The following is a 19,198-nucleotide window of genomic DNA, read 5'->3' as shown; positions in this document are numbered from 1 at the left end:
TGACTACCCTCACTGTTGTTTCTGATATTGTGTTATAATAACCATGGGGAGGGACAGCGACCTCTGACCTCCCTCACTGTTGTTTCTGATATTGTGTTATAATAACCATGGGGAGGGACAGCGACCTCTGACCTCCCTCACTGTTGTTTCTGATATTGTGTTATAATAACCATGGGGAGGGACAGCGACCTCTGACTACCCTCACTGTTGTTTCTGATATTGTGTTATAATAACCATGGGGAGGGACAGCGACCTCTGACTACCCTCACTGTTGTTTCTGTTTGTCTGTACATCTACCTGTCTGCCCGTCTCCCCGTCTGCCTGTCCGTCTGCCTGTCTGTCTACCTGTCTACCTGTCTGTCTGTACATCTGCCTGTCTGTCTTTCTGCCCATCTGTCTGCCCAACTGTCTGCCTGTCTACCTGTCTTTATGCCTGTCTTTCTGTCTGTCTGTCTGTCTGTTTGCCTGCCTGTCTGTCTACCTGTCTTTCTGTTTGCCTGCCTGTCTGTCTACCTGTCTTTCTGTCTGCCTGTCTGCCTGTAGGGTATGATCAGGGAGGAGACAGAGATGAGGTTTCATCAGTTGACCATGGAGTACCAGGCTCTTCAGAGAGCCTATGCACTTCTACAGGAGCAGGTGGGGGGCACGTTTGATGCAGAGAAGGAAGTCAAGGTAAGAGGTGCTCTATTATGATGCCATTATCAAAACATGTATTTCATTCACTGGGCAGTAATGTATTTCAGACCACTAGTCCACTGGGAGTATTGGGCTATAGTCGTATTCACCTGTCCTTCATAAGTAGGACTCCTCCCAGGCCTGATTCAGCCCAGACATTCACATAAATCATGCATTGACGTCCGTGAGAGAAAATGTGAGTTAAGCACACAAGTCTCAAACCAAAATGCTGCCCTAGAGACTGAACCAGGTAGAGACTGACCAGGTAGAGCCAGAATGCTGCCATAGAGACTGAACCAGGTAGAGACTGACCAGGTAGAGCCAGAATGCTGCCATAGAGACTGAACCAGGTAGAGACTGAATGCTGCCATAGAGACTGAACCAGGTAGAGACTGAACCAGGTAGAGACTGAATGCTGCCATAGAGACTGAACCAGGTAGAGACTGAACCAGGTAGAGACTGAATGCTGCCATAGAGACTGAACCAGTTAGAGACTGAACCAGGTAGAGACTGAATGCTGCCATAGAGACTGAACCAGGTAGAGACTGAATGCTGCCATAGAGACTGAACCAGGTAGAGACTGAACCAGGTAGAGACAGAATGCTGCCATAGAGACTGAACCAGGTAGAGACTGAACCAGGTAGAGACTGAATGCTGCCATAGAGACTGAACCAGGTAGAGACTGAACCAGGTAGAGACAGAATGCTGCCATAGAGACTGAACCAGGTAGAGACTGAACCAGGTAGAGACTGAACCAGGTAGAGACAGAATGCTGCCATAGAGACTGAACCAGGTAGAGAAACATATTCTACTAGCATTTATTATCATTGTATATAACCAGTGAATGTTTTTCTCTTCACTCCACAGACAAGAGAACAGTTGCAAGCAGAGCTTATTCTCTACCAAACCAGAATACAGGACCTGGAGTGTGTTCTGTCCCAGCAAGGACAGGTGACTGGATTACACACACACACGCACGCGCACGCACACGCACACGCACACGCACGCACACACACACACACACATGCACACACACACACACACATGCACACACACACACACACACGCACACATGCACACACACACAGAGTTCTTTGTCACTGATTTCCTGTGTGTTTGTAGGATATGAAGTGGATCGAGGAGAAACAAGCCCTGTATCAAAGAAATCAAGAACTTATAGAGAAGGTATAAAACTCTTATCCATGATATTTACCTGAAGTGATATGTCACATGTAATCCAGGTGTGATTGGGAACATGTGATTACATTTCCCCGGTGTATTTCTGTCTCTTAACAGATCAAGCACATGGAAACAGAGGAGTCACGTTTAAAAAACGAATTTCAGGACGCCAGAGACCAAAATGAACTCCTGGAGTTCCGGATCCTTGAACTTGAAGTAAGAGCGCCGCCCCCTAGCCCCATCCCCTTTCTCGGGCGCCGCCCCCTAGCCCCATCCCCTTTCTCGGGCGCCGCCCCCTAGCCCCATCCTCTTTCTCGGGCGCCGCCCCCTAGCCCCATCCTCTTTCTCGGGCGCCGCCCCCTAGCCCCATCCCCTTTCTCGGGCGCCGCCCCCTAGCCCCATCCCCTTTCTCGGGCGCCGCCCCCTAGCCCCATCCTCTTTCTCGGGCGCCGCCCCCTAGCCCCATCCTCTTTCTCGGGCGCCGCCCCCTAGCCCCATCCCCTTTCTCGGGCGCCGCCCCCTAGCCCCATCCCCTTTCTCGGGCGCCGCCCCCTAGCCCCATCCTCTTTCTCGGGCGCCGCCCCCAAGCTTCATCCTCTCCAATCTCTATCAGGTTTCACTGGACCTTGTAAACGATTGGACAGAAACATGTTTAATCTTAATGATATTCACGTTTTTGGAAATGTATTGTCAGTTTTAGCTGTACTCGTACATACTTCAGCTAATGAAAGAGTTTTACATGCCTATGGTCTCCAAGATGGGCCATCTAGTAATAATGTCATCTATCACCATCCAGGAGAGGGAGAGGAGATCTCCAGGAATCAACTTCCACGACATCCACTTCTGTGAAGGCATCAGTCCACTGCAGGTGTACTGTGAGGCCGAGGGAGTCACAGTGAGTCTATAATAATAATATCATATATATATATATATATATATATATTATACTTCTGTGAAGGCATCAGTCCACTGCAGGTGTACTGTGAGGCCGAGGGAGTCACATTGAGTCTTTATCTATAATAATGATATAATATAAAAGGTGCTAGGGGGTAGAGGCTAGGAGCTAGGGGCTAGGAGAGTGTCTAGGGGCCTCAAATGATTTAAACCTGGGACTCCAGGTGGGTGATATTAATGATCAGGGCCCAGTTTAGACCTGGGACACCAGGTGGGTGATATTAATGATCAGGGCCTGATTTAGACCTGGGAAACCAGGTGGGGTGATATTAATGATCAGGGCCTGATTTAGACCTAGGACACCAGGTGGGGTGATATTAATGATCAGGGCCTGATTTAGACCTGGGACACCAGATGGGGTGATATTAATGATCAGGGCCTGATTTAGACCTGGGACACCAGGTGGGGTGATATTAATGATCAGGGCCTGATTTAGACCTGGGACACCAGGTGGGGTGATATTAATGATCAGGGCCTGATTTAGACCTGGGACACCAGGTGGGGTGATATTAATGATCAGGGCCTGATTTAGACCTGGGACACCAGGTGGGGTGATATTAATGATCAGGGCCTGATTTAGACCTGGGACACCAGGTGGGGTGATATTAATGATCAGGGCCTGATTTAGACCTGGGACACCAGGTGGGGTGATATTAATGAGCAGGGACTGATTTAGACCTGGGACACCAGGTGGGGTGATATTAATAACCAGAGCCTGATTTAGACCTGGGACACCAGGTGGGGTGATATTAATGATCAGGGCCTGATTTAGACCTGGGACACTAGGTGGGGTGATATTAATGATCAGGGACTGATTTAGACCTGGGACACCAGGTGGGGTGATATTAATGACCAGAGCCTGATTTAGACCTGGGACACCAGGTGGGGTGATATTAATGATCAGGTAGAACAGACAACCAGTAGTTGTCCTCGTAGGGTCAGAGTTGAATACCCTTGGTCTAGGGGGAGTGTTAAGGAGTTGATTTGAAGTTTAACCTGATGTTCTTGTCTCTTCTCCTTGGCAGGACATCATCATCACAGAGCTAATGAAAAAGCTAGATATACTGGGGGATAATGCCGTAAGTGTATGTTCATTTCCTATCTACATGTATGTTCATGTATGTCTGCCTGCAGTAGGATCCACTCCAACCTCACTGGACGCATTGCTCTGTCTATCTGGCTCCTCTGTGTTGATGGATCTGATGTCTGCTTGATATTGAGTGTCTGAGTGTTGATGGATCTGATGTCTGCTTGATACTGAGTGTCTCAGTGTTGATGGATCTGATGTCTGCTTGATGCTGAGTGTCTGAGTGTTGATGGATCTGATGTCTGCTTGATGCTGACTGTTGATGGATCTGATATCTGCTTGATGCTGACTGTTGATGGATCTGCTGTCTGCTTGATACTGAGTGTCTGAGTGTTGATGGATCTGCTGTCTGCTTGATACTGAGTGTCTGAGTGTTGATGGATCTGATGTCTGCTTGATACTGAGTGTCTCAGTGTTGATGGATCTGCTGTCTGCTTGATGCTGACTGTTGATGGATCTGATGTCTGCTTGATGCTGACTGTTGATGGATCTGCTGTCTGCTTGATACTGAGTGTCTGAGTGTTGATGGATCTGCTGTCTGCTTGATACTGAGTGTCTGAGTGTTGTGTACTCCTTATGTGCCATGTACCACCCAGAACCTATCCAATGAGGAGCAGGTGGTGGCCATTCACGCCAGGACCGTCTTAACGCTAGCAGAGAGGGTAATTATATTCTCAGCAACTTACATTTCAAAAGGCTGTTTTAATCTTTGTTTGTTTGAATGCCAGCCTTGTCTTTGAATCCCTGTCGTACAGTAGGCTTTGCATCATTGAGTTAATGAGATAAAGTCATGTTTTATTCCCAGCTGAATATCCCAGTTTATTATCTTCTCCTTTCAGTGGCTTGAGAATATAGAGGTCACCAAAACAGCTTTAGCACAGAAAAGGATGGACATTGAAAGTGAGAAGGTAAATGGCTGATCTATATTTTATTTTCCCTTCTTTAACCCTTCTTATTTAGCATGTTGCTCAAGTTGTTTAATATGTTGCTGATGCATGGAAGTACGTCTTATGTGCTTAAAGTGCATTGGCAACTGGCAATATATTGTAGCCCGACCTACAGTATTTAACAGACATCTTATATGAATGAATGAATTAACAAATGAATGAATGAAGGAAATAATGAATTATCAAATTAATAAATGAATTTAAAAAAATATGAATTAAAGAAATTAATGAACGAATGAATAAACAAACAAACAAATGAATGAATAAATAAATAAATAAATTAATTTATTAATTTATTAATTTATTAATTAATTAACAAACAAACAAATGAATGAATGAATGAATGATTTTGTATGAATCTTCAGTTGGAGTTGGCTGGATGATCAGGTTGTGTTGTGTGTTATTTGCAGCATGTGTTCAGTAAACAGAAAGGCTATCTGGATGAGGAGTTGGACTACAGGAAACAGTCCGTGGCTGAGGCTCACAAGGTGAGACATTTCAAATGGACCCAAATGTTCCAGGGAAAAAAACTTGCCTTTGTAAAACTAACAATCGCGCTCTGGATAAGAGCATCCGTGCTTCTACACCTGCATTGCTTTCTGTTGGGGGGTTTTAGGCTGGGTTCCTGTACAGCACTTTGTGACATCAGCTGATGTAAGAAGGGCTTTATAAATACATTTGATTGATATCTGCTAAATGACTAAAGTGAAAATATACAATGAGTGCACAAAACATTAAGAACACCTTCCTAATATTGAGTTGCATCCACCTTTTTGTCCTCATGACAGACTCCATTCATCGGGGAAAGGTGTCAGAAGCCTTCCCCAGGGATGCTGGCCCAATGCGTCCCATAGTTGTCAAGTTGGCTAGATGTCCTTTGGGTCGGTGGACCATTCTTGATACACATGAAAAACCCAGCAGCATTGTAGTTCTTGACTCAAACCGGTGCGCCTGGCACCTACTACCATACCCCGTTCAAAGGCACTTCAATATTTTGTCTTGCTTAAATCAATAGAGACCTGGATTGTGTATGGCACATACATAATCCATGTCTCAATTGTCTCAAGGCTTAAATCCTTGTTTAACCCGTCTCCTTCCCTTCATCTACACTGATTTCATGTGGATTTAACAAGTGACATCAATAAGGGATCATAGCTTTCACCTGGATTCACCTGGTCAGTCTATGTCATGGAAAGAGCAGATGTTCTTAATGTTTAATATACTCAGTGTATATGTTTTTATAGAAGACATTGAGCCAGTGGATCACATTGTCCACCCACTGACTAGCTGCAGCTGTGCCCTCTTGTGGTCATTAGGTGTAACACCAACGACCTTGCCACCCTCCTTCTTTCTCTCCCCTCCCTCCCTCCCTCCAGAGGATCTTGGAGCTAGAGGCAATGCTGTTTGATACCCTGCAACAGGATGCGGGGGCCAAGATGTCAGAGATGCTGTCGGACGACGAGAGGGAGACACTGCGTCGGGCGGTTGAGCAGTGGAAGAGAGGAGTCATGATGGAGCTCAGAGAGAGGGACTCACAGATCCTCAGGGAGAGAATGGACATGCTACAGCACTCACAGCAGGTGAGAGGATGGAGCTGGTACTGGTAGAGGATGGAGCTGGTAGAGGATGGAGCTGGTACTGGTAGAGGATGGAGCTGATAGAGGATGGAGCTGGTACTGGTAGAGGATGGAGCTGGTACTGGTAGAGGATGGAGCTGGTACTGGTAGAGGATGGAACTGGTACTGGTAGACGATGGAGCTGGTACTGGTAGAGGATGGAGCTGGTACTGGTAGACGATGGAGCTGGTACTGGTAGAGGATGGAGCTGGTACTGGTAGACGATGGAGCTGGTACTGGTAGACGATGGAGCTGGTAGAGGATGGAGCTGGTACTGGTAGAGGATGGAGCTGGTACTGGTAGAGGATGGGGCTGGTACTGGTAGAGGATGGAGCTGGTACTGGTAGAGGATGGAGCTGGTACTGGTAGACGATGGAGCTGGTACTGGTAGAGGATGGAGCTGGTACTGGTAGACGATGGAGCTGGTAGAGGATGGAGCTGGTACTGGTAGAGGATGAAGCTGGTACTGGTAGATGATGGAGCTGGTACTGGTAGACGATGGAGCTGGTAGAGGATGGAGCTGGTACTGGTAGATGATGGAGCTGGTACTGGTAGACGATGGAGCTGATAGAGGATGGAGCTGATACTGGTAGAGGATGGAGCTGGTACTGGTAGAGGATGGTACTGGTAGAGGATGGAGCTGGTACTGGTAGAGGATGGAGCTGGTACTGGTAGAGGATGGAGCTGGTACTGGTAGAGGATGGAGCTGGTACTGGTAGAGGATGGAGCTGGTACTGGTAGACGATGGAGCTGGTACTGGTAGACGATGGAGCTGGTACTGGTAGAGGATGGAGCTGGTACTGGTAGAGGATGAAGCTGGAACTGGTAGATGATGGAGCTGGTACTGGTAGACCATGGAGCTGGTAGAGGATGGAGCTGGTACTGGTAGAGGATGGAGCTGGTACTGGTAGAGGATGGAGCTGACACTGGTAGAGGATGGAGCTGGTAGAGGATGGAGCTAGTAGAGGATGGAGCTGGTACTGGTAGAGGATGGAGCTGGTACTGGTAGAGAATGGAGCTGGTACTGGTAGAGGATGGAGCTAGTAGAGGATGGAGCTGGTACTGGTAGAGGATGGAGCTGGTACTGGTAGAGAATGGAGCTGGTACTGGTAGAGGATGGAGCTGGTAGAGGATGGAGCTGGTAGAGGATGGAGCTGGTACTGGTAGAGGATGGAGCTGGTAGAGGATGGAGCTGGTAGAGGATGGAGCTGGTAGAGAATGGAGCTGGTACAACACACAATAGGTGAGAGAAGAGACAGCTATCACTGTATTTACAGCCAGTAAAACAATGGACCATTACCATTATTCCACAGGGAGATCCTTCTCCATCAGCTACCCTACAGTCCATTCCCCAGGGAGATTCTCCTTCCTCAGCAACCCTACAGTCCATTCCCCAGGGAGATTATCCTTCCTCAGCTGCCCTACAGTACATTCCCCAGGGAGATTCTCCTTCCTCAGCAACCCTACAGTCCATTCCCCAGGGAGATTCTCCTTCCTCTCAGCTACCCTACAGTACATTCCCCAGGGAGATTCTCCTTCCTCAGCTATCCTACAGTATATTCCCCACGGAGATCCTTCTCCCTCAGCTACCCTACAGTACATTCCCAGGGAGATTCTCCTTCCTCAGCTACCCTACAGTACATTCCCCAGGGAGATTCTCCTTCCTCAGCTACCCTACAGTCCGTTCCCCAGGGAGATTCTCCTTCCTCAGCTACCCTACAGTACATTCCCAGGGAGATTCTCCTTCCTCAGCTACCCTACAGTACAGTCCCCAGGGAGATCCTCCTTCCTCAGCTACCCTACAGTATATTCCCCAGGGAGATCCTTCTCCCTCAGCTACCCTACAGTACATTCCCCAGGGAGATTCTTCTTCCTCAGCTACCCTACAGTACATTCCCCAGGGAGATTCTCCTTCCTCAGCTACCCTACAGTACATTCCCCAGGGAGATTCTCCTTCCTCAGCTACCCTACAGTCCATTCCCCAGGGAGATTCTTCTTCATCAGCTGCCCTACAGTACATTCCCCAGGGAGAAATCTCCTTCCTCAGCTACCCTACAGTACATTCCCCAGGGAGATTCTCCTTCCTCAGCTACCCTACAGTCCATTCCCCAGGGAGATTCTCCTTCCTCAGCTACCCTACAGTCCATTCCCCAGGGAGATCCTCATTCCTCAGCTACCCTACAGTCCATTCCCCAGGGAGATTCTCCTTCCTCTCAGCTACCCTACAGTACATTCCCCAGGGAGATTCTTCTTCCTCAGCTACCCTACAGTACATTCCCCAGGGAGATTCTCCTTCCTCAGCTACCCTACAGTCCATTCCCCAGGGAGATTCTCCTTCCTCAGCTACCCTACAGTCCATTCCCCAAGGAGATCCTTCTTTCTCAGCTACCCTACAGTCCATTCCCCAAGGAGATCCTTCTTTCTCAGCTACCCTACAGTCCATTCCCCAGGGAGATCCTCATTCCTCAGCTACCCTACAGTCCATTCCCCAGGGAGATCCTCATTCCTCAGCTACCCTACAGTCCATTCCCCAGGGAGATTCTCCTTCCCCAGCTACCCTACAGTCCATTCCCCAGGGAGATTCTCCTTCCTCAGCTACCCTACAGTCCATTCCCCAGGGAGATTCTCCTTCCTCAGCTACCCTACAGTCCATTCCCCAGGGAGATCCTCCTTCCTCAGCTACCCTACAGTCCATTCCCCAGGGAGATTCTCCTTCCTCAGCTACCCTACAGTCCATTCCCCAGGGAGAATATCCTTCCTCAGCTACCCTACAGTACATTCCCCAGGGAGATTCTCCTTCCTCAGCTACCCTACAGTCCATTCCCCAGGGAGATTCTCCTTCCTCTCAGCTACCCTACAGTACATTCCCCAGGGAGATTATCCTTCCTCAGCTACCCTACAGTACATTCCCCAGGGAGATTCTCCTTCCTCAGCTACCCTACAGTCCATTCCCCAGGGAGATTCTTCTTCATCAGCTGCCCTACAGTACATTCCCCAGGGAGATTCTCCTTCCTCAGCTACCCTACAGTACATTCCCCAGGGAGATTCTCCTTCCTCAGCTACCCTACAGTCCATTCCCCAGGGAGATCCTCATTCCTCAGCTACCCTACAGTCCATTCCCCAGGGAGATTCTCCTTCCTCTCAGTTACCCTACAGTCCATTCCCCAGGGAGATTCTCCTTCCTCAGCTACCCTACAGTCCATTCCCCAGGGAGATCCTCATTCCTCAGCTACCCTACAGTCCATTCCCCAGGGAGATTATCCTTCCTCAGCTACCCTACAGTCCATTCCCCAGGGAGATTCTCCTTCCTCAAATACCCTACAGTCCATTCCCCAGGGAGATTCTCCTTCCTCAGCTACCCTACAGTCCATTCCCCAGGGAGATCCTCATTCCTCAGCTACCCTACAGTCCATTCCCCAGGGAGATTCTCCTTCCTCAGTTACCCTACAGTCCATTCCCCAGGGAGATTCTCCTTCCTCAGCTACCCTACAGTACATTCCCCAGGGAGATTCTCCTTCCTCAGCTACCCTACAGTCCATTCCCCAGGGAGATTCTCCTTCCTCAGCTACCCTACAGTACATTCCCCAGGGAGATTCTCCTTCCTCAGCTACCCTACAGTCCATTCCCCAGGGAGATTCTCCTTCCTCAGCTACCCTACTGTCCATTCCCCAGGGAGATTCTCCTTCCTCTCAGCTACCCTACAGTCCATTCCCCAGGGAGATTCTCCTTCCTCAGCTACCCTACAGTCCATTCCCCAGGGAGATTCTCCTTCCTCAGCTACCCTACAGTCCATTCCCCAGGGAGATTCTCCTTCCTCAGCTACCCTACAGTTCATTCCCCAGGGAGATTCTCCTTCCTCAGCTACCCTACAGTCCATTCCCCAGGGAGATTCTCCTTCCTCAGCTACCCTACAGTCCATTCCCCAGGGAGATTCTCCTTCCTCAGCTACCCTACAGTCCATTCCCCAGGGATATTCTCCTTCCTCAGCTACCCTACAGTCCATTCCCCAGGGAGATTCTCCCTTCCTCAGCTACCCTACAGTCCATTCCCCAGGGAGATTCTCCTTCCTCAGCTACCCTACAGTCCATTCCCCAGGGAGATTCTCCTTCCTCAGCTACCCTACAGTCCATTCCCCAGGGAGATTCTCCTTCCTCAGCTACCCTACAGTCCATTCCCCAGGGAGATTCTCCTTCCTCTCAGCTACCCTACAGTCCATTCCCCAGGGAGATTCTCCTTCCTCAGCTACCCTACAGTCCATTCCCCAGGGAGATCCTCATTCCTCAGCTACCCTACAGTCCATTTCCCAGGGAGATCCTCATTCCTCAGCTACCCTACAGTCCATTCCCCAGGGAGATTCTCCTTCCTCAGCTACCCTACAGTCCATTCCCCAGGGAGATTCTCCTTCCTCAGCTACCCTACAGTCCATTCCCCAGGGAGATTCTCCTTCCTCAGCTACCCTACAGTCCATTCCCCAGGGAGATTATCCTTCCTCAGCTACCCTACAGTCCATTCCCCAGGGAGATTCTCCTTCCTCAGCTACCCTACAGTCCATTCCCCAGGGAGATTCTCCTTCCTCAGCTACCCTACAGTCCATTCCCCAGGGAGATTCTCCTTCCTCAGCTACCCTACAGTCCATTCCCCAGGGAGATTCTCCTTCCTCAGCTACCCTACAGTCCATTCCCCAGGGAGATTCTCCTTCCTCAGCTACCCTACAGTCCATTCTCCAGGGAGATTCTCCTTCCTCAGCTACCCTACAGTCCATTCCCCAGGGAGATTCTCCTTCCTCAGCTACCCTACAGTCCATTCCCCAGGGAGATTCTCCTTCCTCAGCTACCCTACAGTCCATTCTCCAGGGAGATTCTCCTTCCTCAGCTACCCTACAGTCCATTCCCCAGGGAGATTCTCCTTCCTCAGCTACCCTACAGTCCATTCCCCAGGGAGATTCTCCTTCCTCAGCTACCCTACAGTCCATTCCCCAGGGAGATTCTCCTTCCTCAGCTACAGTATAGCAATGTTAAACATTTCTCTAATCTGATTTGACTTGTTCTCCACCTTATTGTTCCTCCTGTTTTTCATGTCCAGAGAATCAAAGAGCTGGAGGAATGGATAGCAGCTCAGAAAAGACAGATAAAGGAACTAGAAGAAAAGGTACATCCGGGTCAAATGGTCCCCTTTGAAGCCAGTGACACTGTGTTGTATTGTTCAATTTATTTAGATGGAATCTGACTTGGAGTATAAATGCTACAAATTGCTGTTTCTTTCTCTGTCTGGCAAAACAAATGACTCCTTTCTCTCCATTCTCTTCTTTTCAATTCGTTCAGTTTTTATTTTTATTTTTGTTTTTTTCTTTAGCCTTCATTCTTTGGTCATAGTTCTCCAGGGAAGCCAGAGCAAGTATGTCTTTTTAAAAATCTAAATGTCTGTTTTATTTTAGCCATTCAAATAATACATTAGGCTATTTACTGGGCATGATATCATATTTTCCTTTCAGTTCACAGGTTTCCAGATTGCCTTGTACATTGTGTTTCAAGAGGACAGGATTTGGAATCCAAGATGGCTCCCAGTGTTCCTGAAAGTCTTTTCGGAGACTTCTTCACACGAGAAACCAGTCAACTATGCTGCAACACTGACTTTAGATAGAATTCTATCACCATGGTTTCTTTTGTTAAAAAAACGTTTTTTATTTTTTATTTTTTTAACTTCAGTAACCTTTCAAACCTGACTGCTGTCCCTCGTTAGTGATGATGATGATGATGACGTCTCGATGGAACACTCTATGGAAGAGTTCCTCTTTATGGATGAAGACTTCAGTGGAATTGAAGAACTCTTAATAAATGGGAGTGTTTCGTGTCTTCTTTTCCCTGCTGAGCAGGTGGTGCTCTGGTCGCTTCCCTTTGGAAGCATGAAGAAGAAGAAGAGTTTGATTGATTGATTGAAAAACAAACTGTAGTGAAGTCAGGCGGTACTCCTGCTCGGGGCTTGAACCTGGATCTTTTCTGTTCAACCCAACACTTTAGCCAAGAGATCCAAAACCTCTTGACGAGGTCACTAAGTGTTGGGTTATGTTAAACGACGGTGAAGTGAGACATTTTTACCTTAGCTCTTAACATTCACACACACTCCACTGAAGCTGAGCGTTTCCTAAAATGGACACCATACCACTGTTTACACTATCTGACCACGCTGTTATTACACTCACAGGGAGCTAGTCACAGAAAGAGAGCCCATCCCCGAACTTTAAAATGGTGAAAGCCTTCAGTGATGCTGCCCATACTAAAACTGGCTTTGTGGCCAGTGTGCCCTCTATCTATCTCTATGGCCTCAGCCCTTCCCCTGTCTAGTCCAGACATGCTGTGGGACTCATTAACTCCTCAAAGCTCAGTGTTTGAAATGAAACCAGAAGCCAAACGGTGGTATTATTAGACATCATGTATTTTTGTATGAAAAAAGGCAAAGATTTTAAAATACATGACTCAAAAGAGGAATAAATAAAATGAATAAATTAGATATTATTTTTTTGTTGATGAAGAATGAAGGAGCTTTCAATGATTTTAGAATTTTCCATTTGATCAGATTTATGTCAATCTGATCTTCCCCCCTTGGTGCTTGGGAGAGAGTGGGTTTGTTTCAGATGGGGACCTTGGTTAGTTCTGTTATGTCCTGATGGAGAGGGTGGGTTAGTTCTGTTATGTCCTGATGGAGAGGGTGGGTTAGTTCTGTTATGTCCTGATGGAGAGGGTGGGTTAGTTCTGTTAGGTCCTGATGGAGAGGGTGGGTTAGTTCTGTTATGTCCTGATGGAGAGGGTGGGTTAGTTCTGTTATGTCCTGATGGAGAGGGTGGGTTAGTTCTGTTATGTCCTGATGGAGAGGGTGGGTTAGTTCTGTTAGGTCCTGATGGAGAGGGTGTGTTTGTTTCAGATGGGGATCGTGGTTTAGTTCTGTTATGTCCTGATGGAGAGGGTGTGTTTGTTTCAGATGGGGACCTTGGTTAGTTCTGTTATGTCCTGATGGAGAGGGTGTGTTTGTTTTAGATAGGGGACCTTGTTTAGTTCTGTTATGTCCTGATGGAGAGGGTGGGTTAGTTCTGTTATGTCCTGATGGAGACAATACCTCCCATTGAATCTTTATGACTCCATGTTAAAGCAGATTGTGTATGAGAGATGTATTTTATGCATTATGTTGCCATTAAATGGGATCAAGCCCCGTTTTTATGGACTACTGCACCTTCATAACCAAGCACACACACACACACACAGGAACACAAAGCACGCACACACACACACACGCACACAGACACACACACACACACCCACAGGAACACAAAGCACGCACACGCACACACGCACACAGACACACACACACACACACCCACAGGAACACAAAGCACACACACACACCAACAGGAACACAAAGCACGCATGCACACACACACACACACACACACCCCCACACACACACCCACAGGAACACACAGACACACACACACCCACAGGAACACAACGCACGCACGCACGCACACACACACACACACACACACACACACACACACACACACACACACACACACCCACAGGAACACAACGCACGCACACACACACACACACACACACAGACACACACACCCACAGGAACACAACGCACGCACGCACGCACTCACGCACGCACATACACACACACACACACACACTCACACTCACACTCACACTCACACACCCACAGGAACACAACGCACGCACGCACACACACACACACACACACTCACACTCACACTCACACCCACTGGAACACAAAGCACGCACACACACACACACACACACACACACACACAGAGGAACACAATGCACGCACACACTCACACACAGAAGACTAACACAGGTCGTCACCAGCCATATCTGAATACTAGGATAGATGACATCACTTCTGAAACCAAATAAGGAAAAGTCTCCACCCCAAACAGAGGCACAGGTAAGAATCATATTAAATGAATGCTTTATGACACATCTAGAAATGTATTATTATTATCAACCAATGTTGAATATTGTTTTATCTTTTGATATATATTTTATATATATATATATATATATATATATATATATATATGCAAGTGTTATTGGTTGGTTGATTAAAGTTGGATGTGTAAAGTGAATTGAGGCTCAGTTGTCTGTGCAGAATTCCAACAGCAGAGGGCGCTACACTGCAGACAATGTTTGCCATAGACGTGGCTGTTTCAATGCGTTTGTATGTGTTCCCAATAGGAATAGACTATGTGGCCTTCAGCGCTCTACTCTGGATCGTTCCAATCTGGTTTGCTAAGGGTGAGCTAAATGTACGCTGAACCTTCAAATACCTGAAATACTTCATATTTAAGCACAAAAGCGTAAAAAATTCTCCATGCCACTCTTGGATATGATTATTAGAAGGATGTACAGTTCAATCCAAAACCATACACAAAAGGGGATTCATTTTGGATCGTTCTACAGTTGTAGAAAAGCAGAAGCTTCAAGCTGGAATCCTTAATGGTGAAACTGCGATATGACGTCATTGCAACGCGCATCAGAACCGCAGAAAATGTGCAGATTTTTTTTTTTACCATGTTGCGCCATGCTCCTCACCTCCGCTTCATCAACAAAACAAAAACAATAACGACAGCGGTGGGGCGAACAGTGGTGCTGTTTCTCCTAGTGTAGATTCCATGTTTAACAGTGGTGCTGTTTCTCCTAGTGTAGATTCCTTATTTAACAGTGGTGCTGTTTCTCCTAGTGTAGCTTCCTTATTTAACAGTGGTGCTGTTTCTCCTAGTGTAGATTCCTTATTTAACAGTGGTGCTGTTTCTCCTAGTGTAGATTCCATGTTTAAGTGGTGCTGTTTCTCCTAGTGTAGATTCCATGTTTAAGTGGTGCTGTTTCTCCTAGTGTAGATTCCATCTGTAACAGTGGTGCTGTTTCCCCTAGTGTAAATTCCATCTGTAACAGTGGTGCTGTTTCCCCTAGTGTAAATTCCATCTGTAACAGTGGTGCTGTTTCCCCTAGTTCAGATTCCATGTGTAACAGTGGTGCTGTTTCTCCTAGTGTAGATTCCATGTGTAACAGTGGTGCTGTTTCCCCTAGTGTAGATTCCATGTTTAACAGTGGTGCTGTTTCTCCTAGTGTAGATTCCTTATTTAACAGTGGTGCTGTTTCCCCTAGTGTAGATTCCATGTTTAAGTGGTGCTGTTTCCCCTAGTGTAGATTCCATCTGTAACAGTGGTGCTGTTTCCCCTAGTGTAGATTCCTTATTTAACAGTGGTGCTGTTTCCCCTAGTGTAGATTCCATGTTTAAGTGGTGCTGTTTCCCCTAGTGTAGATTCCTTATTTAACAGTGGTGCTGTTTCTCCTAGTGTAGATTCCATGTGTAACAGTGGTGCTGTTTCTCCTAGTGTAGATTCCATATTTAAGTGGTGCTGTTTCCCCTAGTGTAGATTCCTTATTTAACAGTGGTGCTGTTTCCCCTAGTGTAGATTCCTTATTTAACAGTGGTGCTGTTTCTCCTAGTGTAGATTCCATCTGTAACAGTGGTGCTGTTTCTCCTAGTGTAGATTCCATCTGTAACAGTGGTGCTGTTTCCCCTAGTGTAGATTCCTTATTTAACAGTGGTGCTGTTTCTCCTAGTGTAGATTCCATCTGTAACAGTGGTGCTGTTTCTCCTAGTGTATATTCCATCTGTAACAGTGGTGCTGTTTCCCCTAGTGTAGATTCCTTATTTAACAGTGGTGCTGTTTCCCCTAGTGTAGATTCCATGTGTAACAGTGGTGCTGTTTCTCCTAGTGTAGATTCCATGTGTAACAGTGGTGCTGTTTCCCCTAGTGTAGATTCCATGTTTAACAGTGGTGCTGTTTCTCCTAGTGTAGATTCCTTATTTAACAGTGGTGCTGTTTCCCCTAGTGTAGATTCCTTATTTAACAGTGGTGCTGTTTCCCCTAGTGTAGATTCCATGTTTAACAGTGCTGCTGTTTCTCCTAGTGTAGATTCCATCTGTAACAGTGGGGCTGTTTCTCCTAGTGTAGATTCCATCTGTAACAGTGGTGCTGTTTCTCCTAGTGTAGATTCCTTATTTAACAGTGGTCCTGTTTCTCCTAGTGTAGATTCCTTATTTAACAGTGCTGCTGTTTCCCCTAGTGTAGATTCCATGTTTAAGTGGTGCTGTTTCTCCTAGTGTAGATTCCATCTGTAACAGTGGTGCTGTTTCCCCTAGTGTAGATTCCTTATTTAACAGTGGTGCTGTTTCCCCTAGTGTAGATTCCATATTTAACAGTGGTGCTGTTTCTCCTAGTGTAGATTGCATCTCTATACCCTGATGAAGACAGCTTGTCTGGTGAAACGTTGGATATCAGGTTATTAAATTATTACATCTGAGCTCCTAAAGTGTGCCGCTCTCCACTTTAATTTTTCAACAGATTCCATCTTTAATATCAGGCAGTTAGCGGCATAGTGGGATTGAATCCACAGCCCTAACACAGTATGACCTCTGTGAGAGAATCCACAGCCCTAACACAGTATGACCTCTGTGAGAGAATCCACAGCCCTAACACAGTATGGCCTCTGTGAGAGAATCCACAGCCCTAACACAGTATGGCCTCTGTGAGAGAATCCACAGCCCTAACACAGTATGACCTCTGTGAGAGAATCCACAGTCCTAACACAGTATGACATCTGTGAGAGAATCCACAGTCCTAACACAGTATGACATCTGTGAGAGAATCCACAGTCCTAACACAGTATGACCTCTGTGAGAGAATCCACAGTCCTAACACAGTATGACCTCTGTGAGAGAATCCACATCCCTAACACAGTATGACCTCTAATAGGAGAGAAGCTAGTGGCGAGGAGGAGGAGGAGGAGGAGGAGTAGAGAGAACCCACAGCCGTAACACAGTATGTCCTCTAATAGGAGAGAAGCTAGTGGTGAGGAGGAGGAGGAGGAGGAGTAGAGAGAACCCACAGCCGTAACACAGTATGGCCTCTAATAGGAGAGAAGCTAGTGGTGAGGAGGAGGAGGAGTAGAGAGAACCCACAGCCGTAACACAGTATGTCCTCTAATAGGAGAGAAGCTAGTGGCGAGGAGGAGGAGGAGTAGAGAGAACCCACAGCCGTAACACAGTATGTCCTCTAATAGGAGAGAAGCTAGTGGTGAGGAGGAGGAGGAGTAGAGAGAACCCACAGCCGTAACACAGTATGTCCTCTAACAGGAGAGAAGCTAGTGGTGAGGAGGAGGAGGAGTAGAGGGAGGTAGAGGAATGTTTTTGTTAAATGTAGGTCTCTGCCATAGGGCATCTCAGAAACATGCAGACTCTCTCAGCCACACTGTGACCTCACATGCACTAATGTCTAAGACTAATACGCAGTTACCCCACAGCCATGCCTGCTCTCTGTGATGTCTAAGACACAGAAGTGTGTGTGTGTGGGGGGGGGGGGGGGGCTGCCTTTTTTTGTTAGCTGTTGAGTCTGTGTCTACATGACTCTAACCCTCACCTTAGATGTTTGGGTAGTTAGGTTGTTTACACGGGAATGTTAATTATCAAGTAATGTTTGAATGTTGTATGTCAGGGAAAGGCATCTTTGATGGAGGGGGAGCCACACATGTTGATATCAGGACAAATGAACAACAGGAAGCTACAGAAGCTAAATGGCCATAAATGTTTACTGCTTTTAGACCTGTCCACAAAGGAATATAGTTGCTTCAGAGTTCGTTTTGATATTTCAACCTGCGTGTCCTCATCGTGTCTGTTGTGGATGGACAAAATCAACATGCGCGCGATGGCGCACGCGAATGCGCCCCGGCTAGTCTGCATGTTAGACTTAATTTGCCTCAATTCTACACTTTGCCATGGGACAAAGAGAAAATGTTACATCTTAAATCTTAAAGCAACTTTGCTGCAATTTTACATTGTTTCCCATGGAGCATTGAGAAGATTTAGCAATTGTATAACTAATTTCATGCAATTCTACTAATTTTGCAGAGAAACATGTTTGCAGGTTTTTTAAAAATATAATATCTGAGTGACTAACAAAATCAATGGTCGGTTATTTGACCATGATTACTAGAAGTTTAGATAGTCTAGCCAGCTAACTTATTCTGTCATGTAAAACCAGTCATCCAGCGGGTCTACCACACATTACAACTGTGTCCCCGGGCCACGGGCAAAACACAACCGCATTCAGCGTTAAGTGATCTGAGTGAGCATTCAAGTGTGTAAGCTAACTACAACCCCCCCCCCCCCCCCCCCCCACACACACACACATTCTCAGACATTTGTGAATTATTATTCAACAAATGACAGTATGTCATCGTTTCCATTACAATAATTAGCACCTCGGCGTGGAAGTTGAAGAATCCCGATTGGATTTCACTGATGGCGATGAACCCATATCAACATTTCATGCCGATGAGAACAAGACCTCCCGTAGTTCCCCTGGTCGCCTGTCATATCTTTCTCCCAGTAAGAGTATTGTACTGTGGTTATTTCAGGACCACGCCCCAGTGGACAGCTCCTCTAGTCACTTGACTAGAGTCCTCTGCTATAGTAGGGCTACTTAAAAGGGGAATTAACTCCTAGGTTTTACTTGGGACAACTTTGGATATTTTTCACAAACGTTTTAAATTCTTTCTTTCTGAGAATAAGAATAGTTATTGGCCATGGCAGAGAGGAAACTTCTCCAAAGAGATAGTGACGATGAAGGGTCGTTGCTGTCTAGACTGGGGACA

The 19,198-nt window shown here is 46.8% G+C and overlaps 1 protein-coding gene across 8 annotated transcripts in view; it reads left to right on the top strand.

Annotated features, from left to right (window-relative positions):
- jakmip3 (Janus kinase and microtubule interacting protein 3) overlaps nt 1-13,665 on the top strand; it is an 81,905-nt gene extending 68,240 nt beyond the window's left edge. For 4 of the 8 annotated variants that reach the window (XM_031820972.1, XM_031820970.1, XM_031820975.1 and 1 more), the window contains 13 exons: nt 544-672; nt 1,543-1,626; nt 1,798-1,860; nt 1,972-2,070; nt 2,651-2,749; nt 3,834-3,893; nt 4,492-4,557; nt 4,735-4,803; nt 5,253-5,330; nt 6,219-6,422; nt 11,541-11,606; nt 11,811-11,852; nt 11,950-13,665. In XM_031820972.1, the coding sequence (XP_031676832.1) occupies nt 544-672; nt 1,543-1,626; nt 1,798-1,860; nt 1,972-2,070; nt 2,651-2,749; nt 3,834-3,893; nt 4,492-4,557; nt 4,735-4,803; nt 5,253-5,330; nt 6,219-6,422; nt 11,541-11,606; nt 11,811-11,852; nt 11,950-12,180 (1,290 nt within the window). In that variant the 3' untranslated portion in view covers nt 12,181-13,665. Of the gene's footprint in view, nt 1-543; nt 673-1,542; nt 1,627-1,797; nt 1,861-1,971; nt 2,071-2,650; nt 2,750-3,833; nt 3,894-4,491; nt 4,558-4,734; nt 4,804-5,252; nt 5,331-6,218; nt 6,423-11,540; nt 11,607-11,779; nt 11,853-11,949 lie in introns of all 8 variants that reach the window. The other 4 variants (XM_031820976.1, XM_031820977.1, XM_031820971.1 and 1 more) reach the window with 3 other exon arrangements.
- Nucleotides 13,666-19,198: the final 5,533 nt, after the last annotated feature.

The sequence above is a fragment of the Oncorhynchus kisutch genome, unplaced genomic scaffold, assembly GCF_002021735.2.
Source record: "Oncorhynchus kisutch isolate 150728-3 unplaced genomic scaffold, Okis_V2 scaffold3805, whole genome shotgun sequence".
Classification (NCBI taxonomy): Eukaryota; Metazoa; Chordata; class Actinopteri; order Salmoniformes; family Salmonidae; genus Oncorhynchus; species Oncorhynchus kisutch.
This window is presented reverse-complemented; position numbering and strand designations above follow the sequence as displayed.